This window comes from Ipomoea nil, unplaced genomic scaffold, assembly GCF_001879475.1.
Source record: "Ipomoea nil cultivar Tokyo-kokei standard unplaced genomic scaffold, Asagao_1.1 scaffold0302, whole genome shotgun sequence".
Taxonomy (NCBI): Eukaryota; Viridiplantae; Streptophyta; class Magnoliopsida; order Solanales; family Convolvulaceae; genus Ipomoea; species Ipomoea nil.
Window position 1 is genome coordinate 1220133 of NW_017616730.1, and position 21383 is coordinate 1241515.

The 21383-nt window shown below is 38.8% G+C and overlaps 2 protein-coding genes across 2 annotated transcripts in view; both read left to right on the forward strand.

Annotated features, from left to right (window-relative positions):
- The window catches only part of LOC109160978 (protein SPIRRIG-like), a 19460-nt gene extending 2722 nt beyond the window's left edge, over nt 1-16738 (forward strand). Inside the window, exons 6-20 of the mRNA XM_019309272.1 lie at nt 104-160; nt 412-588; nt 1362-1553; nt 1688-1753; nt 2394-2508; nt 2745-3811; nt 6219-6915; nt 6998-7100; nt 7194-8308; nt 8434-10084; nt 10196-13219; nt 13832-14140; nt 14284-14590; nt 14712-14858; nt 15094-16738. Coding sequence (XP_019164817.1) covers nt 104-160; nt 412-588; nt 1362-1553; nt 1688-1753; nt 2394-2508; nt 2745-3811; nt 6219-6915; nt 6998-7100; nt 7194-8308; nt 8434-10084; nt 10196-13219; nt 13832-14140; nt 14284-14590; nt 14712-14858; nt 15094-16263 — 10197 coding nt within the window. The 3' untranslated portion in view covers nt 16264-16738. The remainder of the gene's footprint in view (nt 1-103; nt 161-411; nt 589-1361; nt 1554-1687; nt 1754-2393; nt 2509-2744; nt 3812-6218; nt 6916-6997; nt 7101-7193; nt 8309-8433; nt 10085-10195; nt 13220-13831; nt 14141-14283; nt 14591-14711; nt 14859-15093) is intronic.
- LOC109160986 (pentatricopeptide repeat-containing protein At3g63370, chloroplastic) lies at nt 16738-19919 on the forward strand. Its single transcript, XM_019309282.1, has one exon. The coding sequence runs from the start codon at nt 16927-16929 to the stop codon at nt 19795-19797; it is 2871 nt and encodes a 956-aa protein (XP_019164827.1). The 5' UTR covers nt 16738-16926; the 3' UTR covers nt 19798-19919.
- Nucleotides 19920-21383: the final 1464 nt, after the last annotated feature.

A 21383-nucleotide genomic window follows, 5' to 3' on the forward strand; every position in this document is an offset into this window, starting at 1 on the left:
ATCCTTTTGTCTGTACTTCATAGTTCATATTACATTTTAACCCCATTTGTTGTATGAGTTATGCTGGTCTAATTGTGACAATATTCAATCATTATATTCACAGGATGGTATTAACCCTGGTGCAAATTTATTATATGCAGTGGAGGTCCTTGTTTCTGGGGTATATACTCTCATCTTTTTTCTATATCTACCAATAAGAAACAGTTGACTTTTATTTTCACTGCTTTGATAATCAATATTTATTATTTGAATTTTGTTTCAAAAGACTCTTTGTGTTTGCATCAAAGTTGTAATTCAGCCTGTCTAGATTTTGCTAGGCACTGAATACTGTAATATTAGGGAGTAGACGTATAAGCTGGCAAATGTTGGGCATTCCCTTTCTGAATTGTAATTGGTATACATTTCCTACAGCCCACTGATAAGCAGTCTCTACTTGATTCTGGAATCCTGTGCTGTCTCATTCATATTCTCAATTCTCTTTTTGGTCCCAATGAGGGTCATTTGAGGCAAAATGTTGGCAGTAATAAGGAACCAGTAATGGCAGAGAGAAATCTTCGTGGTGACACTGAATCAGTGTGTTGGCTTGAGGTAGTTTCTCTACATGCCTGTTCTGTTTACTTGTTACTTTATTAACTGATTTTGTATTTCTAGCTTTTTGAGTGTATGTTATTGAGTACGAATTTGATAGTTGTTTACTATTTCTATTTGCATTATGCTTACTACCTTATCATTGTTTATTTGATTTCTTTCTATGTTTCTGTGGAGATTCATCTTGTTGGCAAGAACTTTAAATGAGTCTTGACAGACCATAGCATTGGTCTGATTGGGGAAATATGAACCTGCCCAACAGGTCCCTATTGGTAGAATAAGGGGATGTAAAGTGCCAGTTCTTTTTTTATTTTTAAATTTTAATTACTTTTTTAATAAATATTTTCTGAACTGCAGTCTGCCTTTTGTATGAAAGCTAAGAAAGGGTTATTTTGGCCTTATAGAAATGAGGATGAAAGGGATCTGCAGCTTTCTGTAAATTGTCTTTTGTTTTTATGTCTGATTTTTGAAGAGAAACTATTTCTTCTTCACCAAGCTAAGTTCAATCACAATTATGGTTTAGGAAAATATGTAGTATTTTTTTTTTCAATGGTGGTGGTGGTGGGGGGTTAGTTCTATTGCATTGCAACATAATGAAACTATTTCCGTCTTTAGTGTCTTCTGAGCTGAAAATAATTTCAACTAGAAGGTTTTGAGTTTGCTTTATTGTAATACTAATATAGAGTTTTGATATTAGCATTACCAAAATGGCAAAAAGGGTTTTTGAAGGTGACTTGTAAATAACTTCTCTGTTCATTTTTGCACCTGTGCAGGTAGAAGAAAGTATTGTGCATATTATGAAGGCATTGTGTAGCCACCCTTCTGCTGCTCAAAGTTTGATAGAGGACAACTCTCTTCAGCTACTATTCCAAATGGTTGCCGATGGATCTTTTATTGCCTTTTCTCGATATAAGGAAGGTCTTGTGTCATTGCACACTCTTCAGCTTCACAGACATGCTATGCAGGTATTAGCTGATTGTTTTTCACTTCCAAAGCTGTGTACATATTGTCAATTAGTATGAGTAGGCTTTGTATATTAACTTTGATGAATGGAACTTCACCTTTAATGTGTTGTTCTTATATTGGATACTTGATCCAGGTACTCGGTCTTCTTTTGGCTAATGACAATGGCAGCACTGCCAAGTACATACACAAGCATCTTCTGGTATGCCCTGCGACACACTGTGATTCTTATCATTAATTATTAACTCCAATCAAGAAGCAACCTTCCCATTTAGCTTTTCTGGAGGGAAATCAACATCTTGTTAAGTTACAACCTTATTGCTAGTTGACTTTAGAATTTCTGTCCTTTTAATAGTGTTTGGAAAACATCTGAAATCTGCCTGAAATACTCTTGTTGCTAGCTAGGAAGAAATTTTAAGGCTTCATTATTTTGATTGCATTCTAGTGGAAAGTTGCATTGACATCATTCTACTTATCAAAATAAAATAAGAAGTTGCATGGACATCTTTTTTGGTGTTTCAAACTGACATTTAATTTTCTGTTTACTAGGTTTATCTTTAGTTTATCATTTTTCCTCTGTTATAGTCTCGTCAGCTTTCCTCATTTCCCTTGAGAGTGCTATGTTGCTATTTGAATCCTGTCACATGACTCATTATATAGCCCTTACCCTTCAACATTATTGTTCTTCTCAATGCTTACACCTGTATAATTTGACATTTTAAATTCCAGCAAAAATCATAATACGTTCTTCTTTATGTTCATGCTCTTTGAGATTTATCTTGCACTTGATGAATAATCTTCAAAGTTTGCTGTATTGATAATTAGCCTTTTCTATGTCCCAGATAAAAGTACTTCTACTGGCTGTGAAGGATTTTACTCCTGATTGTGGAGATTCTGCCTACACAATGGGCATAGTAGACTTGCTTCTTGAATGTGTTGAATTGTCATACAGGCCAGGTAAATGGTTTGATTTCTTGCATTTCACTTGGATCAAAACTAGATTTGGAGAGTATACTTTGTTTCTGAATGGCTTTCAAGTTGCTATAATGCTGTATACTATCATAACATAAATTGAGTACTGCACATTTTTTACAAATATAAATTGAGCAAGATCGTTTTCAAGTCCTTACAATGCTACAAAATTATCCTTTTGGCTTGGGGTGGTGCTGATTCAAGATAGTTTTGACTTTTAGGGGCTGGTGGTATCAGGCTCAAAGAGGATATCCATAATGCTCACGGTTATCAATTCCTTGTTCAGTTTGCTTTAGCACTTTCTAAGGATCAAAGTGGCCAAAGTTACTATTCAAAGTCTCTTACGGATCAAGAGCTTGCTGCAGAGGCTTCTCCGCAGAATGTCTGTCCTACGCTGTCTCGGTTGCTTGATGTTCTTATTAGTCTTGCTCAAACTGGTCCAGCTTTGAAAACTTCCAAAAGTTCTCATGCCAATCCTACTGGGCATAACAGAAGTCGTACCTCATCATGTGACCAAATTAGTGTTGAATTTTGTGAGAAGGATAATGGCCAAATTAAAGATCTAGAAGCTGTCCAAATGTTGCAAGACATTTTCATGAAAGCTGATAGTAGGGAGCTGCAGGTTGAAGTCCTCAACAGGATGTTTAAAATTTTTTCAAGTCATGTTGAAAATTACAAATTGTGTCAGGAGTTGCGAACAGTACCCCTCTTTATCCTTAATATGGATGATTTACCCCCATCTTTGCAAGAGATAATTTTGAAAATTCTTGAATATGCTGTGACCGTGGTGAATTGCATACCTGAACAGGAGTTGCTTGCACTTTGTTGTTTATTGCAGCAGGCAATCACTTCTGAATTGAAGCAGACTATCTTATCATTCTTCATAAAACTTTTATCTTTTGATCAACAGTACAAGAAAGTACTGAGAGAAGTTGGTGTACTAGAGGTTCTTTTAGATGATTTGAAGCAGCATAAGTTTCTTTCTGGTGTAGAGCATCACAATGCTGAATGTAGTTACAATAAACACATGGACAATAAGGATTCAATCATTTCTTCACCCAGATTGATGGAATCTGGTTCTCGAAAACTCCTTCTCTTTGAAGTAGAAAGCATAACAGCAATTGCTTGGGACTGCATGGCCTCTTTATTGAAGAAAGCAGAAACAAATCAAGCATCATTTCGCTCAGCTAATGGGGTGATCACTGTACTTCCTTTCTTGGCATCTAATATTCATCGTCCTGGTGTCCTTCGAGTGATGTCATGCTTAATAATTGAAGACGTTGCACAGGTTTGTTTTTTCTTCCCTAGACTTTGAACTATTAATAGATTTATGTTGGGTCAATGCTTTCAACTAGAATTACTAAGATTTTAGTTGTCTTTTACTCTCCTTTAGTTCACTCCTTTTAGTACATAGTTGTGGTTACATTGTTTACATGGATTTAATCGAATCAGCACCCAGAAGTGAGGTAGTCTCATTAGTATTTGTAGGTAAGTGTGCCAACATTATGTGATAAGGATATGTAAGACCCGCTTGAGCATGGCATAATGAGATAATGACTTAAGGAAAAATAAATAAATAAATAAAAGGAGTAAGAGAACATTCAAGTTATAGCTTGGGAGTATAATGAAAATCACATACTTTGTGCTAAAGAAAGAAAAAAGTTAAAAAGTACAAAAAAAGGTCCAATCCCAAGCTTGTTCGGTCCACTGTGGTCCCAAGCTTGGGATTGGACCCTCCTCCTGAATCGGAAGTTTGGACGCCACCAATACCACAGGCAAACACCGGGTGAACACAAAGTGGACTGAACAAAACGAATCTCAAAGAACACATGCATACATAATTCAAGCCTGTATGTGTACGGGACAAATTGATCTTAGAGTAGAAGTCACGGAAGACATAATGGTCCAAACTAAGTCCAGAACCGAGGCAAATGGACTCAGGCGACCCAGAAGACACTAGTGCTCCTCCCCAGGTGAACGGTGACGACAACAAAGCGAAAAAAAAAAATTTATCGTAAAGGCTCAGATACCATGTTGAAATTGAGGGATTGAAAGGCCTGGCGAGTGGAGAATAACAACCACTCGCCAGTTAGGCGGAAGCAAAATATGTGAGAAAACCAAAGAAGAAGAGAATAGAAAGAATATATTATATTATTATAATGAAAGATTACAATAGATTGTCTCTTTGTGTACTCTATATTTCTATGTATGTTAAACTATGTAAGGATCCTATATTTATAGGAACACGAGGACTAAACCAACCCTAATAGGAATAAGAAACTATTAATAAGAATAGGAAACTAAGACCACTCTTACTAGGAATGAGACAAAGGTTTCCTAATATTCAACACGCATTATCGTTCGGGGCATGCTTCCTTTCCATTGTTAAAGAAATTTGGTCCTCAACTTCAAAGTCTATCTTCTTTACCTTGTGAGTCATAGCTTGTCCGGTCCACTTTGTGTTCATCCGGTGTTTGCTCATGTTATTGGTGGTGTCCAAGCTTCCGTTTCAGGGGGAGTGTCCAACCCCAAGCTTGTTCGGTCCACTTTGTGTTCACCCGGTGTTTGCCCGTGGTATTGGTGGCATCCAAGCTTTGGGTTCAGGGGTAGGGTCCAATCCCAAGCTTGTTTGGTCCACTTTGAGTTCACCCGATGTTTGCCCGTGGTATTGGTGGCATCCAAGCTTCCGGTTCAAGGGGAGGGTCCAATCCCAAGCTTGTTTGGTCCACTTTAAGTTCACCCGGTGTTTGCTCATGGTATTGGTGGCGTCCAAGCACCCGCTTGTTCGGTCCACTTTGGTGGCATCCAAAGCTTTCGTTTAACGGGAGTGTCCTGAGTGGGATTTGAGTTAATTATTTGTGTAACAAGTTGGACATGATTAATATCTATGCTCCAACTTGAGGGGGAGTGTTATGGAATGTACAAGTATTATGGAAAGTATATATATTAGGCAGCCTGGAGATTTATAGGGATTTGAGTAGGTTATATGGAAACTTGTTTCTTTATCAGAAGTCTTCTAACATGTATTTATAGGGTTGTGTATTCTCTTTTCAGTGAACAACATATTCAGAAATCTTCTCTTTACTTTCGTAACATGAAAGATATTGAGTTATGTGCTATATCTCATTCAAGAGCTCAAGCTATTAGAGAAGTGATGCATTTGATATTTTATTTGTCATTGTTAATGTGCCCCGTCATGTGTGGCTTGGATATATGGATATTTTGATGATGGGTGGCAAGTGGGACTAAAATCCAAGACTGACCTATTCTCTCTCTTTGTGTGGGTGGGTGGGGATTACACACTGACTTGATCTTATGCCATATTAAATTAGATGTTCCACCTAAACTTAAAACTCAAGTATTTGAGACAGGTGACTTAATATTTTAGTTATCATAACTGATAAACTTAATACTTATACCTGTAACATGGAGGTTCTAAGGGTCTTTAAGAAATTCACATAGTATCAGTTTTTATTCATAGGCATTGCTGCCTTCTGACAACAGCATCTTCCTCTTTTTTTATAGTCCTTGCTTGTATAGCCTGACTCTCATAACACTAAGAGTGCATTCTTGCCTTCAATAAATAGATTAAATCCATGTTGGCAATTGCATCAGTTTTCTGTCATGGCAACTGTAGATATTAGAAAACTTCTACTGTATGCTGTAAAAATGCTGATGGATTTATACTTTTTCAGTCTCATCCCGAAGAGTTGGGAGCAGTGGTTGACATTTTAAAAAGTGGAATGGTTACAAGTGCTTTGGGATCTCAATATAGAATTCAAGATGATGCAAAATGTGATATATTTGGAGCTTTGTGGCGCATCCTAGGAGTCAGTAGTTCAGCTCAGAGGATCTTTGGTGAAGCAACTGGGTTTTCTCTTCTATTTACCACACTCCAATCTTTTCAAAGTGGCGAACTTATAAATGAGTTTTATTTAGCCATTTATGTTAAGGTGTTTACTTATCTGTTACGTGTGATGACAAGTGCAGTTTGTAATAATGCTGCTAACAGGACAAAATTGCAAACAATCATATCTTCCCTTACATTTTATGATCTCCTCTCGGAGACTGGAATAATTTGTGTTGATTTTGAACGGCAAGTTGTACATCTGTTATTGGAACTTGCTCTTGAGATAGTGATTCCACCATTCATGATGTCAGAAGGTGCAACACTGCCGCGTGTTAATCAAAATGAGTCTACATGTTTTCTTCTTGTTACGCATTCTGGTTCTCTCGTTCCTGACAAGGAATGGATTTTTAATGCTGGTGCTGTTAAAGTGCTATTACGTGCACTGTTGCTCTTTACTCCAAAATTGCAATTAGAGGTATTAAGCTTCATTGACAAACTTGCTTGTGCTAGCTCCTTCAACAAGGAAAACCTCACATCTGTAGGTGAGATTCTGATGATTTTGGTTATCTTTTAATACCTGTTTTTAATCATGACCTTAGCAATTGATGTCTATGATACTGGTAGGTTGTGTGGAACTCCTACTTGAGACGATATACCCGTTCCTATCAGGCTCATCACCACTACTATTGCATGCTTTGAAAATCATTGAGGTCCTTGGGGCATATAGGTAATTACATTTTATCTAGTCAAGGACTTCTCTCCAATGTCAACAATCATCTAGTACCTCTAGTGAGATGAGCTCTATAACTTTCGGTTACAGGTTATCAGCGTCTGAACTTCGAGTCATTGTTAGATACATTCTGCAAACGAGACTTGCTACATCTGGTCATTTTCTTGTAGATATGATGGAAAAATTGATACTCAAGGAGGATATGGCTTCAGAAGATGTTGCTTTAGCACCATTTATTGAGATTGACATGAGCAAAACAGGGCATGCTTCAATTCATGTGCCGCTTGGGGAAAGGTCTTGGCCCCCTGCTGCTGGTTATTCTTTTGTCTGTTGGTTTCAATTTCGGAAATTTTTCAAATCACTGGCAATGGAAGCAGAAGCTTCAACTGTTGGATATTCTAAAACACAGACCCTAGCTGATGGTCAACATCATGAGCCACATGTTTTGCAGTTGTTTTCTGTTGGAGCTGCAGACAGTTCAACTGCTTTCTATGCAGAACTTCATCTTCAGGAGGATGGGATCCTTACTCTTGCTACCAGTAGCTCTTTTTCCTTGTCATTTTCTGGGTTGGAAATGGAGGAAGGTAGGTGGCATCACCTGGCTGTTGTGCATAGTAAACCAAATGCCTTGGCGGGATTCTTCCAATCTAGTGTTGCTTATGTATATCTTAATGGGAAACTGAGACACACAGGGAGACTGGGGTATTCTCCATCTCCAGCTGGAAAGGCTCTGCAGGTAGTTATTGGAACACCAGTTACTTGTGCTAGAGTTAGTGACTTGTCATGGAAGCTTAGATCTTGTTATCTTTTCGAAGAGGTTCTTTCACCTGGTTCTATCTGTTTTATGTACATTCTTGGAAGAGGATATAGGGGCCTCTTCCAGGACACTAATCTGTTGCAATTTGTTCCTGATCAAGCCTGTGGTGGGGGCAGTATGGCCATTCTTGATTCTTTGGATGCTGACTTGCATTTGACTTCCCATGCACAAAAGCCTGAAAATGCTGGCAAGCAAGGGAGTTTCAATGCTGAGTGTAGTGGTTTTGTTTGGGATTTTGAACAATTAGGTAATCTCTCGCTACAGCTTTCTGGCAAGAAGCTCATATTTGCTTTTGAGGGAACAGGCACAGAACTTCCTCGAGTATCTGGAGCTGTGTCTGTGGTCAATCTAGTTGATCCAACATCAGCTGCAGCCTCTCCTATTGGGGGTGAGTCAATGAAGAATCTCTCCTATCAAACAAAATAGCATTTTTGTGATGTTTCTAATAAAATTTGATACATATGATTTACTAACTACAGTATTCAATTTAAATTTTTCTGGATCCCACTATAGGTATACCACGCATTGGGCGGCTTGTTGGGGATGTCTATATTTGCAAACACTGTGTCATTGGTGATACTATCCGCCCTATTGGTGGCATCGCCGTTGTTCTATGTCTTGTTGAAGCTGCTGAAACTAGGGGTATGTTGCATATGGCTTTGACCTTACTTGCCTGTGCTCTTCGTCAGAATCCTAGAAACTTGAGTGAGATGCAGCAACTTAGAGGATACCATCTCCTTGCTCTCTTTCTGCACAGAAGAATGTCATTGTTTGATATGCAATCACTTGAGATCTTTTTCAAAATTTCTGCTTGTGAGGCCTCTTTTTCTGAACAAAAAAAGTTTGAGACTACTGAGAAGATTCTACCAACTGTCTCAACCATCAATGAAGTCAGTATTGAGGATCTTAGCTTGTCAAAATTCCACGAAGACTTTTCTTCTGTAGGATCCCACGGAGATATGGATGATTTTTCTGCTGCAAAAGATTCTTTCAGTCCTACTTCAGAGATTGAAAACACTGACGTGCCTACTGAAACTTCTAATTGCCTTGTCCTGTCAAATGCTGACATGGTTGAGCATGTATTGTTGGACTGGACTGTCTGGGTAACAGCCCCAATACCAATTCAAATTGCTTTAGTTGGCTTTCTTGAGCATTTAGTTTCAGTGCATTGGTATAGGAAACACAACCTCACTATTCTCCGTAGAATTAACCTAGTTCAGCATTTACTTGTAACTCTGCAAAGAGGTGATGTTGAAGTTCCTGTGTTAGAGAAATTAGTTGTACTATTAGGATTAATATTAGAAGACGGATTTCTTCCCTCAGAAATAGATTGGGTGGTTGGGTTTGTGATTATGACCTTCAATCCCCCAGAGCTGATATCACGTCACCAAATCAATAGAGAGTCTATGGGGAAGCACGTTATTGTAAGAAATATGTTGCTTGAGATGTTTATTGATCTACAAGTGACAATTAAATCAGAGGATTTGCTTGAACAGTGGTATAAAACTGTTTCTTCAAAACTAATAACCTACTTCCTTGATGAAGCAGTGCATCCTACAAGTATGAGATGGGTCATGACTCTTCTTGGTGTGTGTCTTACATCTTCTCCTGCATTTGCACTTAAATTTCGTTCAAGTGGAGGTTACCAAGGTTTGGCTAGAGTGCTCCACTTCTTCTATGATACCCCTGATATATATTATATTTTGTTCTGTCTGATATTTGGCAAGTCAGTATATCCAAGACTACCTGAAGTTCGCATGTTGGACTTTCATGCTCTTATGCCTAGTGATGAAAATTATGGAGAATTGAGATTTACAGAGTTGTTGGAATCTGTGATCACCATGGAAAAATCAACTTTTGATAGGTTGTCTATGCAGTCAATGCTTGCCCATCAAACGGGCAATCTTTCACAAATCAGTGCTGGCATTGTTGCAGAGCTTGCAGATGGTAGTGTGGACTGCTCAGGAGAACTTCAAGGTGAAGCCCTTGTGCACAAAACTTATGCTGCACGGTTAATGGGTGGAGAGGCTTCAGCCCCTGCTGCTGCTACCTCGGTCCTTAGGTTCATGGTTGATCTGGCAAAAATGTCTCCTCCATTTTCAATCGTTTGCCGACGTGCTGAGTTTCTTGAAAGTTGTATTGCTCTATATTTTTCTTGTGTCAGGTTTGTTGTAAAATGTTTTTCTATATTCTTGTTGACAAATTCTGCTTTCTCTGCCTAAATATGCTGGATAACATATGTTCTGAAGTGTACTGGATGTTTTCTGACATATAGGGCTGCACAAGCAGTGAAAATGGCAAAACAGCTCTCTGTAGCTATAAAAGAAAAGAACCTGAATGATGGTGATGAAACTAGTAGCTCCCATAATATGTTCTCTAGCTTGGCTCATGAACAGGAACAGTCAATGAATGCCTCTATAAGTTTGGTAAGCTTTCCTCAAGGACATGCCAGCTACTCTGAGGATATTCCAGTGGTGCCAAAGAATGTAAGCAAGGATAAAAGTGAGTGCACAATTGCTGCAACCCAAAATGATTTGAGCAAAGAGATGAAGAATGATGCACAACCTAATCTGACAATAGATGATCAAGTGGCTGACAAGGTCTCCACTGCTGCTTCCAGCAGCAATGACTTCAGCTTGTGTGATAAAAACACGCCAGATCTTATCCATCAAACAAATTCACAAAGTTCTCCATCCTTCACGACTTTTGAATCTCCTATCGTATCTGAGAAATCTAATACCAGACTTCCACCACCATCTTCTTCGTCACCAGTAAATGAGAATAAAGGCCAAATAGCTTCCTCTCCATCTACAGATTCTGCTGCATCATCTTTCAATGGAGTTCATTCTTCTTCACACACAAGGTCCAGTTCTCATGGACAACAGGCTGCAAATGAAATACCATTCACTATTAGTTCAAAATTGCTCCTTGAAGTTGATTATTCAGGCTATGGTGGTGGTCCCTGCTCTGCTGGAGCTACTGCTGTTTTAGACTTTATGGCAGAAGTTGTGTCTGGTTTGGTGACTGAACAAATGAAAGCTATGCCTTTTATTGAGGGTATTCTAGAGAGTGTTCCATTAGATGTTGATGCTGAATCTGTTCTGGTCTTTCAGGGACTGTGGCTTACTACATTAATGAACTTCCTTGAAAGGCGTCTCTTGCGTGATGATGAGGAAAGTGAGAAAAAGCTGGATAAAAGCCGTTGGTCTTTGAATTTAGATGCATTATGCTGGGTGATCGTGGATAGGGTGTATATGGGAGCTTTCCCCCAACCTTCCAGTGTGTTGAAGGCTCTGGAATTCTTATTGTCTATGCTACAATTGGCAAACAAAGATGGTCGTGTTGAAGAAGCAGCTCCAATTGGAAAAGGGCTCCTATCTATTGGAAGAGGAGGCAAGCAACTTGATGCTTATGTACATGCAATTTTGAAGAATATGAATAGAATGATTTTGTTCTGTTTCTTTCCATCATTCTTGACCAGCATAGGAGAAGATGAATTGCTTTCACGTTTAGGTTTGCAAACTGAATCAAATAAAAGACAGCCCGTGAACTCAACATCAGAAGATGGTGGGGTTGATATTTGCACGGTGTTACAGCTCCTAGTTGCTAACAGGCAGATAATATTCTGTCCAAGCAACATTGACACTGATCTAAATTGCTGCCTTTGCGTAAATCTAATTTCCCTTCTTCATGATCATAGAAGGATTGTAAAAAACATGGCTGTTGATATCCTCAAATATCTGCTGGTGCACCGCAAGGCTGCATTTGAAGACTTGCTTGTTTTTAAACCAAACCGAGGAATTACTATTGATGTTCTACATGGTGGTTTTGACAAACTTTTGACTGGAAACTTGTCTGCCTTTTTTGAGTGGCTTCCTAATTTTCAACTAGAGGTTAATAAAGTATTGGAACAGTCTGCTGCCGCTGCATGGGTTCAGTATAACTCAGCGTCAAAGAAGTTTCCTGGAGCAAGGATTAAAGGCATGGATAGTCGCCGAAAGAGAGACGTGGGAAGAAAATTAAAGGACTGTACGAAATTGGACGACAGACGCTGGGAGCAGGTTAATGAACAAAGAGTTGCACTTGAATTAGTTCGTGACAGAGTGGCTACTGAATTAAGAGTTATCCGGCAGGATAAGTATGGATGGGTACTGCATGCTGAAAGTGAGTGGCAAACTCATGTTCAACAACTTGTACATGAGAGGGGGATATTTCCAATATGTAAACCCTCCACACATGAAGAACCTGAATGGCAACTTTGCCCCATTGAAGGTCCTTATAGAATGCGCAAGAAATTTGAGAGGTGCAAATTGAAATATGATACTATCCAGAATGTTTTGAATGGGCAGTTTGAGTTAGTCGAACTAGAACTGCCCAAAGAGAAGACTGAAAATGAACTCAATGCCTCTGATGCTGAATCAGATTACTTCTTCAATTTTCTGAACGGCAATCCTCAACGATATAGCTTTGGTGGTGAGCTTTACAGTGGATCAATTATCAAAGATTCAGATGATTTCAGGGATGCAACTTCCAGCAAAGCTGGATGGAATGATGATCGTGATAGCAGTGTAAATGAAGCCAGTCTCACCTCTGCTGCTGAATTTGGTGAATCCAGTGCAGCCTCCACCCGAAAAGCTGAGAGTGTACATGGGAGGTCTGAACATGGATCTCCAATGCATTCTTCATTAGTAAAAGTTGATGAAGTTAAGGTGCCAGAGGACAGATCAGATAAAGAGTTAAATGATAATGGTGAATACTTGATTAGACCTTACCTGGAGCCTGTTGAGAAGATAAAATGTAAATATAACTGTGAAAGAGTTGTGGGTCTTGATAAGCATGATGGGATTTTCCTGATTGGAGAGCTATCCCTGTATGTCATTGAGAACTTTTACATTGATGAGTCTGGATGTATATTTGAAAAAGAGAGCGAAGATGACCTCTCAGTTATTGATCAGGCTTTGGGTGTACAGAAGGACTTCTCTTGTAGCATGGATTCACATTCCAAGTCAAGTTCCTCATGGGCTGCAACAGCAAAAGCCTATGTTGGGGGTAGAGCATGGGCATATGATGGTGCATGGGGAAGGGAAAAGGTTGGAACTAGTGGTAATGTGCCTCATCTTTGGCGTATGTGGAATCTGGATAGTGTCCATGAAATTTTGAAACGTGATTACCAACTCCGTCCTGTTGCCATTGAGATCTTTAGCATGGATGGTTGTAATGATCTATTGGTTTTCCACAAAAAAGAGAGAGAAGAGGTTTTCAAAAATTTGGTTGCGATGAATCTTCCGAGAAACAACATGTACGCTATTCACTTCAAGCTCTATTCCTTTTTTTTTTTTTGCTTGTTGCATTTTACCCTTAAATTACTGATCTTCTGCATTTTCTGTTTATTTGGCATTTTGAAACATAATGTGGAAATAATTAGGTGTATTGAATGATATATTCCACCTGAAATAAAACTTTAAAATGGTGAGGAAACACATTTATTATTTTAATGGGGTCCATTCATCTCTAAAAAAAATCCTTTTCATCCAGAAAATTGTTTATTTGAAGGTATCAATTTTATAATGGGAAAATTTTAACTATTCATGTTCCTATTCTCTGTTTCCATAGACATGGTTCTAGACAGTGGTCAGGATAACAATGTTACATTTACTTCAAATGCGACTATGTGAGAATTACTTCAATTATTACTTGGAAAAAACTCCTTAATTATCTCCTTAAAGGCTCGGTGCCTTACATTCATTGGTCTAGGTATTAATGCATAATCAGCATTGTTTTAAGATGTTACACGTGTTTCGCTGATTTATATTTCTTGTACACTTGGATAGGATTAGCAAATGCTGGATATGTGCAAGGCTTGTTGACCATTATGCTTTCTTTTTTTTTTTGTTTGACATCTATCAAACAGATTGGATGCAACAATTTCAGGATCAGCAAAGCAGGAAAGCAATGAAGGCAGTCGCCTTTTTAAGGTGATGGCAAAATCCTTCTCAAAGAGGTGGCAAAATGGAGAAATTAGCAATTTCCAATACCTCATGCATCTCAACACCCTCGCAGGTCGTGGATACAGTGACCTTACCCAGTATCCAGTGTTCCCCTGGGTTCTGGCAGATTATGATAGTGAGAATATAAACCTGTCAGATCCTAAAACTTTCCGTAGGCTTGACAAGCCAATGGGTTGTCAAACAGCACAGGGGGAAGAAGAGTTCAGAAAAAGGTTGGCCCCACATCTCAATATCCGCTGAAATATTCCTGCTGATCTTGCGTTCTTCTCCACAGTGCACTTTTCTTTACAAAATTTATTTCATATGGAAGTATTTGTTTGTGTACTTTCACTAATATATTATTCTGTTTCCTCAGATATGAGAGCTGGGATGATCCAGAGGTACCCAAATTCCATTATGGCTCTCACTATTCTAGTGCTGGAATTGTCCTCTTCTACCTCATCCGCCTTCCACCTTTCAGTATTGAGAATCAAAAACTGCAGGGTGGACAATTTGACCATGCAGATCGTCTTTTCAACAGTATAAGGGATACATGGTCAAGTGCTGCTAGGAAAGGCAACACTTCGGATGTTAAGGAACTCATTCCAGAATTCTTCTATATGCCTGAATTCCTTGAAAACAGGTTTAATCTTGACTTGGGTGAGAAACAATCAGGGGAAAAGGTTTGTCTTGGTTTCAAATTATTATATTGGATCATTGTCCATTTTAAAAAGCTATAACTGAAAATTCTGTTGGATTTGTTTCTTTAGATCATTGTATCCTTATACATTGGCTATTACTCAGGTTCACGATACCATTTTGCCTCAATGGGCAAAAGGTAGTGCTAGAGAGTTTATCAGAAAGCATAGGGAAGCACTGGAGTCTGATTTTGTTTCAGAAAATCTTCACCACTGGATAGACCTTATCTTTGGCTATAAGCAGAGGGGAAAGGTAAATGTCATGACAATTGGGTATCCCATATTTAAATTTCCTCATCAACATGTTACTCTGAAGGAATTTCTCTCAGTGATACCATGTATTTGGTATTATAAATATTACTCAGTAGTTATGAAAAGAAGAGACCAATTGCAGTGAATGATGATAACAATTTCAAAATGGAATTTCTCCCAACTGTTTATCAGCTTTCCTTCTCTCCCTTAGTCTCATGTTTGACTTTTGGTGGCAGGCTGCTGAAAAAGCTGTAAATGTTTTCTATCATTATACTTATGAAGGAAGTGTGGACATTGACTCTGTAACTGATCCGGCAATGAAGGCTTCAATTCTTGCTCAAATTAACCACTTTGGACAAACGCCAAAACAATTGTTCCTCAAGCCCCACGTGAAAAGGAGAATTGATAGAAAGCTTCCTCGTCATTTATTGAAGCATTCTTTGTATCTTGTTCCTCATGAAATCCGTAAAAGCTCATCTTCTATATCTCAAATTGTAACCTTGCATGATAAAGTTTTTGTGGCAGGATCAAATACATTCCTGAAGCCTAGAACATATAGTAAGTATGTTGCATGGGGATTTCCTGACCGTAGTTTGAGATTTATGAGCTATGATCAAGATAGGCTTCTTTCTTCTCATGAGAATCTTCATGGAGGCAACCAGATACAATGTGTTAGTGCTAGCCATGATGGTAATATTCTGGTTACAGGAGGTGATGAAGGATTGGTATGTATTTGGAGAATAGGCACAGATGGCCCTCGTGACCTAAGACACTTACTGTTGGAGAAGGCGCTTTGTGCACATACAGGCAGAATCACATGCCTTCATGTAAGCCAGCCTTACATGATGATAGTAAGCGGATCAGATGACTGTTCTGTAATCGTGTGGGATCTTAGCTCCATGGTTTTTGTTCGGCAGCTTCCTGACTTTCCTTCACCAGTTTCAGCTATCTATGTTAACGACCTGTCAGGGGAAATTGTAACTGCTGCTGGTATTATGCTTGCTGTTTGGAGCATCAACGGGGACTGTCTTGCAGTGGTCAACACGTCACAGCTTCCATCAGATTCCATTCTCTCCCTAGCAGGTTGTTCGTTTTCTGATTGGCTTGAAACTAACTGGTACGCCTCTGGTCACCAGAGTGGAGCCGTTAAGGTCTGGAAAATGGTACACTGCTCCAGCGAGGACGAGTCTCCCCATAGTAATCCAACATGCGGTTTATCACTTGGAAATAGATTGCCTGAATGCAAGTTGAACCTTCACAAAGTGCTAAAGGGTCATAAGCATCCTGTCACCGCTCTCCACCACACTAGTGACATGAAATATTTATTCAGTGGAGATTATGGAGGGAGCTTGCATTTGTGGACTCTCCAAGAAGACAGCATGAAATCTGCAGCCAGTCGTGGGTAGCCAGCCATTCTGCATCCATCCCAGCTGAAGTAGTTTTGCTACAATCAGTCTTCAAGGGCTCCACAGCACAGCCTTTTGAGGTATAATAAGGGGATTCCAAATTTTACACAATAGCACCAAAGCTGCATCCCTTGCTACCTACTTTGTCAATGCCACAGACGACGTGCTTGATGCTTCAAAGGTTGAATCCGGTTCACAATGAGGTCGCTAGTCGTGTTCCAGGGACTTTAAAATGTAAGGATTTTTCTGGCTTAAATATGTGATTTAGCTGTTGTATGTATCAAAATAGTGTATAATGAAGTTTGTATAAGCTATCAAAATTGCCAGGAAAGGCATGTCAGCTAAAAAATGATCCAGCTTCACCAATTTTGAGTGTTGGCCAAGTCAGATGGCCTGGACCACTTTTCTTTGTTGAACACCAACTTTTATTCTATTCAATATATTCAAAATAAAGTTGAAGTTGGAAGAAGGTAAATTGGTTCCCTTGTTACACTCTAAATTGTTCTTATTCTCCCTGTTTATTATGCTACATTTTCATTCAGTAAATTTGGTTAAAGACTTACCTACAAATTAAACTACTCCGTATTTATAAGCTCGCGGTTAGCTGATCAGTGGCGAGAAAACTAATCCATGCAAAAGCTGTGCTAATTCAATCCGTGAGAGATGGCTACGCTAATCCATAGCTTACCTTTGGTCTCCCCGTTAGCCTCAATATCAAACCCAAAATCGGCAAAATCCCAGAATTTTCAACCTCTTAGGGTGGCCAAAACCGTTGTAACACCCACCATAGCTCCTTCCCTTAAAGCAGCTTGCGGGAAAGGAAACTTGAGAGAAGCGTTTGCATTGCTCGGGGATATACTTTCCCAGGGAAACCCATCTCAAACATGCTTAGACGAAGCTTACGCATTGCTGATTGAAGCTTGTGCTGCACAGAGGGCATTGTCATGTGGCCAACAGATTCATGCCCGTGTTGTGAAGTTAAACTGGGTGAACGATGTAGTATTCTTGAACACTAAGCTCGTGTTTATGTATGGGAAGTGTGGGTCGTCACTGGACGCAGGGAAGGTGTTTGATGGAATGCCTGAGAAAACTATTTTCACCTGGAATGCTATGATTGGAGCTAATGTGAACGATGAGGAACCTTTGAGAGCAATCAAGTTGTACGAGGAAATGAGGGGTTTAGGAGTTCCCCTTGATGCACATAGTTTTCCATCAGTATTAAAGGCATGCAGTGAAGTCGGGGATTTAACTCGTGGGAGTGAGATTCATGGATTGGCTATAAAATTGGGCTTTCTGTCTAATATTTTCATTGCAAACTCTCTTGTGGATATGTACGCCAAGTGCAATGATCTCAATTCAGCAAGGCTCTTTTTTGACAGAATGAGTGAAAGAGAAGATGCTGTTTCCTGGAATTCTATAATTTCAGCTTATTCCACAAATGGGATGATGGAGGAAGCTTTGAGTCTTTTCATAGAAATGCTCAATACCGGTTTGAAACCCACTACTTATACTCTCGTGGCTGCTTTTCAGGCCTGTCAGGAGCCATCCTTTGGAAACTTTGGTACTGAGGTTCATGCTCTTGTTATAAAATATGGCCATTGTCTTGACACATACGTTGCAAATGCTCTGGTAGTTATGTATACAAGGAACAATAAAATGTATGAAGCTGAAAAACTTTTTACTGCTGTTAACGAGAAAGACAACATTTGTTGGAATTCCATGATATCTGGTTATGTTCAAAATGGTCTTTTCAGTGAAGGTATTAATTTGTTTCGCAAGATGAGGAGTGCAGGGAGGAAACCTGACAGTGTTTCACTTATGAGTGTTCTCTCTGCATCTGGAAGATTGGGAAATTTGTTACATGGAAAGGAAATTCATGCATATACAATGAAGCATGGTTTAGATGGTGAGTTGCAAATTGGAAACACCCTTGTAGATATGTATGCAAAGTGTGGCAAGATGGATTACATGGACTGTGTCTTCCACAGAATACTCGATAAAGATTGTATCTCTTGGACAACTGCCATTGCTGCATACTCTCAGAACAACTATCACCAAAAGGCCTTGCAATTGTTCCGGCAGGTTCAGTTGGAAGGAATTAATGTTGATGCATTGATGATTGGAAGCACCCTCCTTGCTTGTGGAGAGCTAAGGTGCAATCTATCAGCAAAACAAGTTCATGGTTACGCGATTAGAAGAGGGTTATATGATAGTATCACACAGAAAACTCTTATCAGTGTTTATGGGGATTGTGGGAACTTGGATTATGCAAGGTCCATTTTTGCGTCGATTGATGTTAAAGATGTTGTGTCCTTGACGAGCATGATGTATAGCTTTGTACACAATGGTCTTGCGAATGAGGCTTTCGACGTTGCACTTTATATGAAAGAAGTTGGCATTGAACCAGACTACGTCGCAGTCCTGAGTATGCTCTCTGCTGCTGCTAATCTATCTGCTTTAAGGAAAGGAAGGGAGATTCATGGATACTCAATTAGGAAAGGCTACAATTTACAGGGCTCAATCGCAAGCTCTCTTTTGGACATGTATGCCTGCTGTGGAACACTTGAGAACTCATTCAAGATCTTTTCTAGTGTAAACGATGGAGATCCTGTTCTATGGACAAGCATGATCAACGCGTTTGGAATGCATGGATGCGGTGAAGAAGCTGTCAATTTATTCCTCAGGATGGAAGAGGAAAATATCGTTCCTGATCATATCACCTTCTTGGTTCTTCTCCATGCATGCAGCCATTCAGCCCTAGTAAATGATGGCAAAAGATTTTTCGAGATAATGAAGAGCAAGTATAATTTGGAGCCTTGGCCAGAACACTACGCCTGTTTGGTCGATTTGCTTGGCCGTGCAAATCACTTGGAGGAAGCTTTTCGAGTCCTGAGAACAATGAAATCAGAACCCACAGCAGCTGTTTGGTGCGCTTTTCTCGGGGCATGTCATGTACATTGTAACAAAGAATTAGGAGAAATTGCTGCAAAGAAACTTCTTGAATTGGAGCCAGAGAATCCTGGGAATTATGTGCTTGTATCCAATGTATATGCTGCTAGTGATAGGTGGGAGGATGCAGAAGAAGTGAGGTTAATAATGAAAGGGCAAGGGATGAAGAAAGAGCCTGCATGTAGTTGGACTGAGACAGGTAACAAGGTTCACACATTTGTAGCCCATGACAAGTCTCATCCAAGGTGTGATGAGATTTACCAAAAACTAGCTTATATCACCAAGAAACTGGAGATGGAGGGAGGCTATGTGCCTCAAACCAAATATGTCCTGCAAAATGTAGAAGAAGATGAAAAGGTTAAGCTGCTTAATGGACACAGTGAGAGGCTGGCCATGTCATATGTTCTACTTGTTACAAATGACACAACCCCAATTCGCATCATGAAAAACCTTCGCGTCTGCACCGATTGCCATACCTTCATCAAGCTAGCTTCAAAACTCCTCAAACGAGAAATTATCGTGAGAGATGCCAAAAGATTTCACCATTTCAGGAATGGGGTCTGTTCCTGTGGAGATTTTTGGTGAAGATCAATTTTAGCAGTCTCCTAATAATCTCAACAGTCTTGAGTGGTACAAATTTGAAGCTAGCCCAGTTCTTGTGCAAGCATGAACATCAAGTTTGTAAGAAGCTACATTTGTTTATTTATATGCATATATATATATATATATATATATATATATATATATATATATATATATATATATATATATATATATATATATATATATATATACAAGTAACTATGTAAAAATCTAACTCTTATAGTCCTATGTATATGATAGTATATAAGAGGTTTTAGTCTTTCCATCCTTCTGTTGCTTCTGTCTAATGAAGAACAAGTAATTGGCTTAGTGCTACCATTATGAATGGGTTATATTATAGCAGATTAGTTCATTGTGCCACTTGATCTTTTTAACTCTACATGTTATGGAGTGGCAAAAATTCCTATTAACTTTGTGTGCAGTGAAGAAGGGATCTTGGAAGAGTTGACACTCCATTCTTTTCTGGGAAAAGAATAATGCCATGTTCTTAACTCAGCCAGGCCAGGTAACTTTCAGCCACCTAACTTCTAGCACTATAATGTTCAAGTTTTATGGAATCCATTATGCTAAAGTTGTTTCACAGCTGTTGGGTGTCATAACTGCTTATCTGTAAATTGCTGTTCTTTATGACTTCTGTAGTTCTGTTGTGACATTAACTCTCATGCATCACTTTATGAATCAAATAGGTTAATACCCATTATATACTTCTCAGTTGCATTCTACATTACATAGCATTGCAGACTGAATTACTTGAAGATCCATGTGGAGTATTTGGGTTCATAGAAGCAATTACCTTTCTAATAACTCCTTTTTTTTTTTTGGAAAAGGGTGAATAGTGTATGTGAAATAACAATTAAGGGTGTGTTTGGTTCATGGGGTTACAAACTAAGAATGAGAATCAAAATCATAATTATTGTTTGGTTGACAACTTTTTAAAACACAATTATGAGATTTGATTACCCATTCAATTAAAAACATCATTCCCTAATTAAAAACGAGTATCATTTTATCTTATCCCTTATTTGTCACCAGTTTTGCCAATCGTCAAAATCTCATAGATCTGTGTCTAACTTCTGCCCGTCTTCCTCATTATTCTTATCGATCAAACACCTATAGATATAATTTTACAGTGATTTTGTTTAGATATTGAAGATGTTTCCTTAAGATGACGATTTTACCCCTAAAAATATAAAATCCGACAACATTTAGTTGTTATTTTGGCTGAAAGGACTAAAATTGATAAAAATAACAAAGTTAGGCACTAAAATTAAAAAAATTTAAAGTTGTGCACCAAAAGTGAGAACCTCAAAAGTCATGGGATCAAGAGTGAAATTAATTCAATTTTTTTTTTTTTTGAGAAAGAAATTAATTCATTTTAAAACTACATTTTCAAGATTCATATCTCGAGACTTCTGATTAAGCAAATTTAAACTAAGGGTGTGTTTGGAAACCTGGAAAATGAGTTCTGGAAATCATTTTCCGTTGACTTTGGAAAATAGGCTTGTTTTGGAGGAAAATGACTTCCCCTCTTTTTGGGGGGAAGTCATTTTCCAACTTTTACACCAACA

What these genes read in the sequence shown, in the direction of transcription:
- LOC109160986 (XM_019309282.1), top strand. Translation starts at nt 16,927, where the DNA reads ATGGCTACGCTAATCCATAGCTTACCTTTGGTCTCCCCGTTAGCCTCA.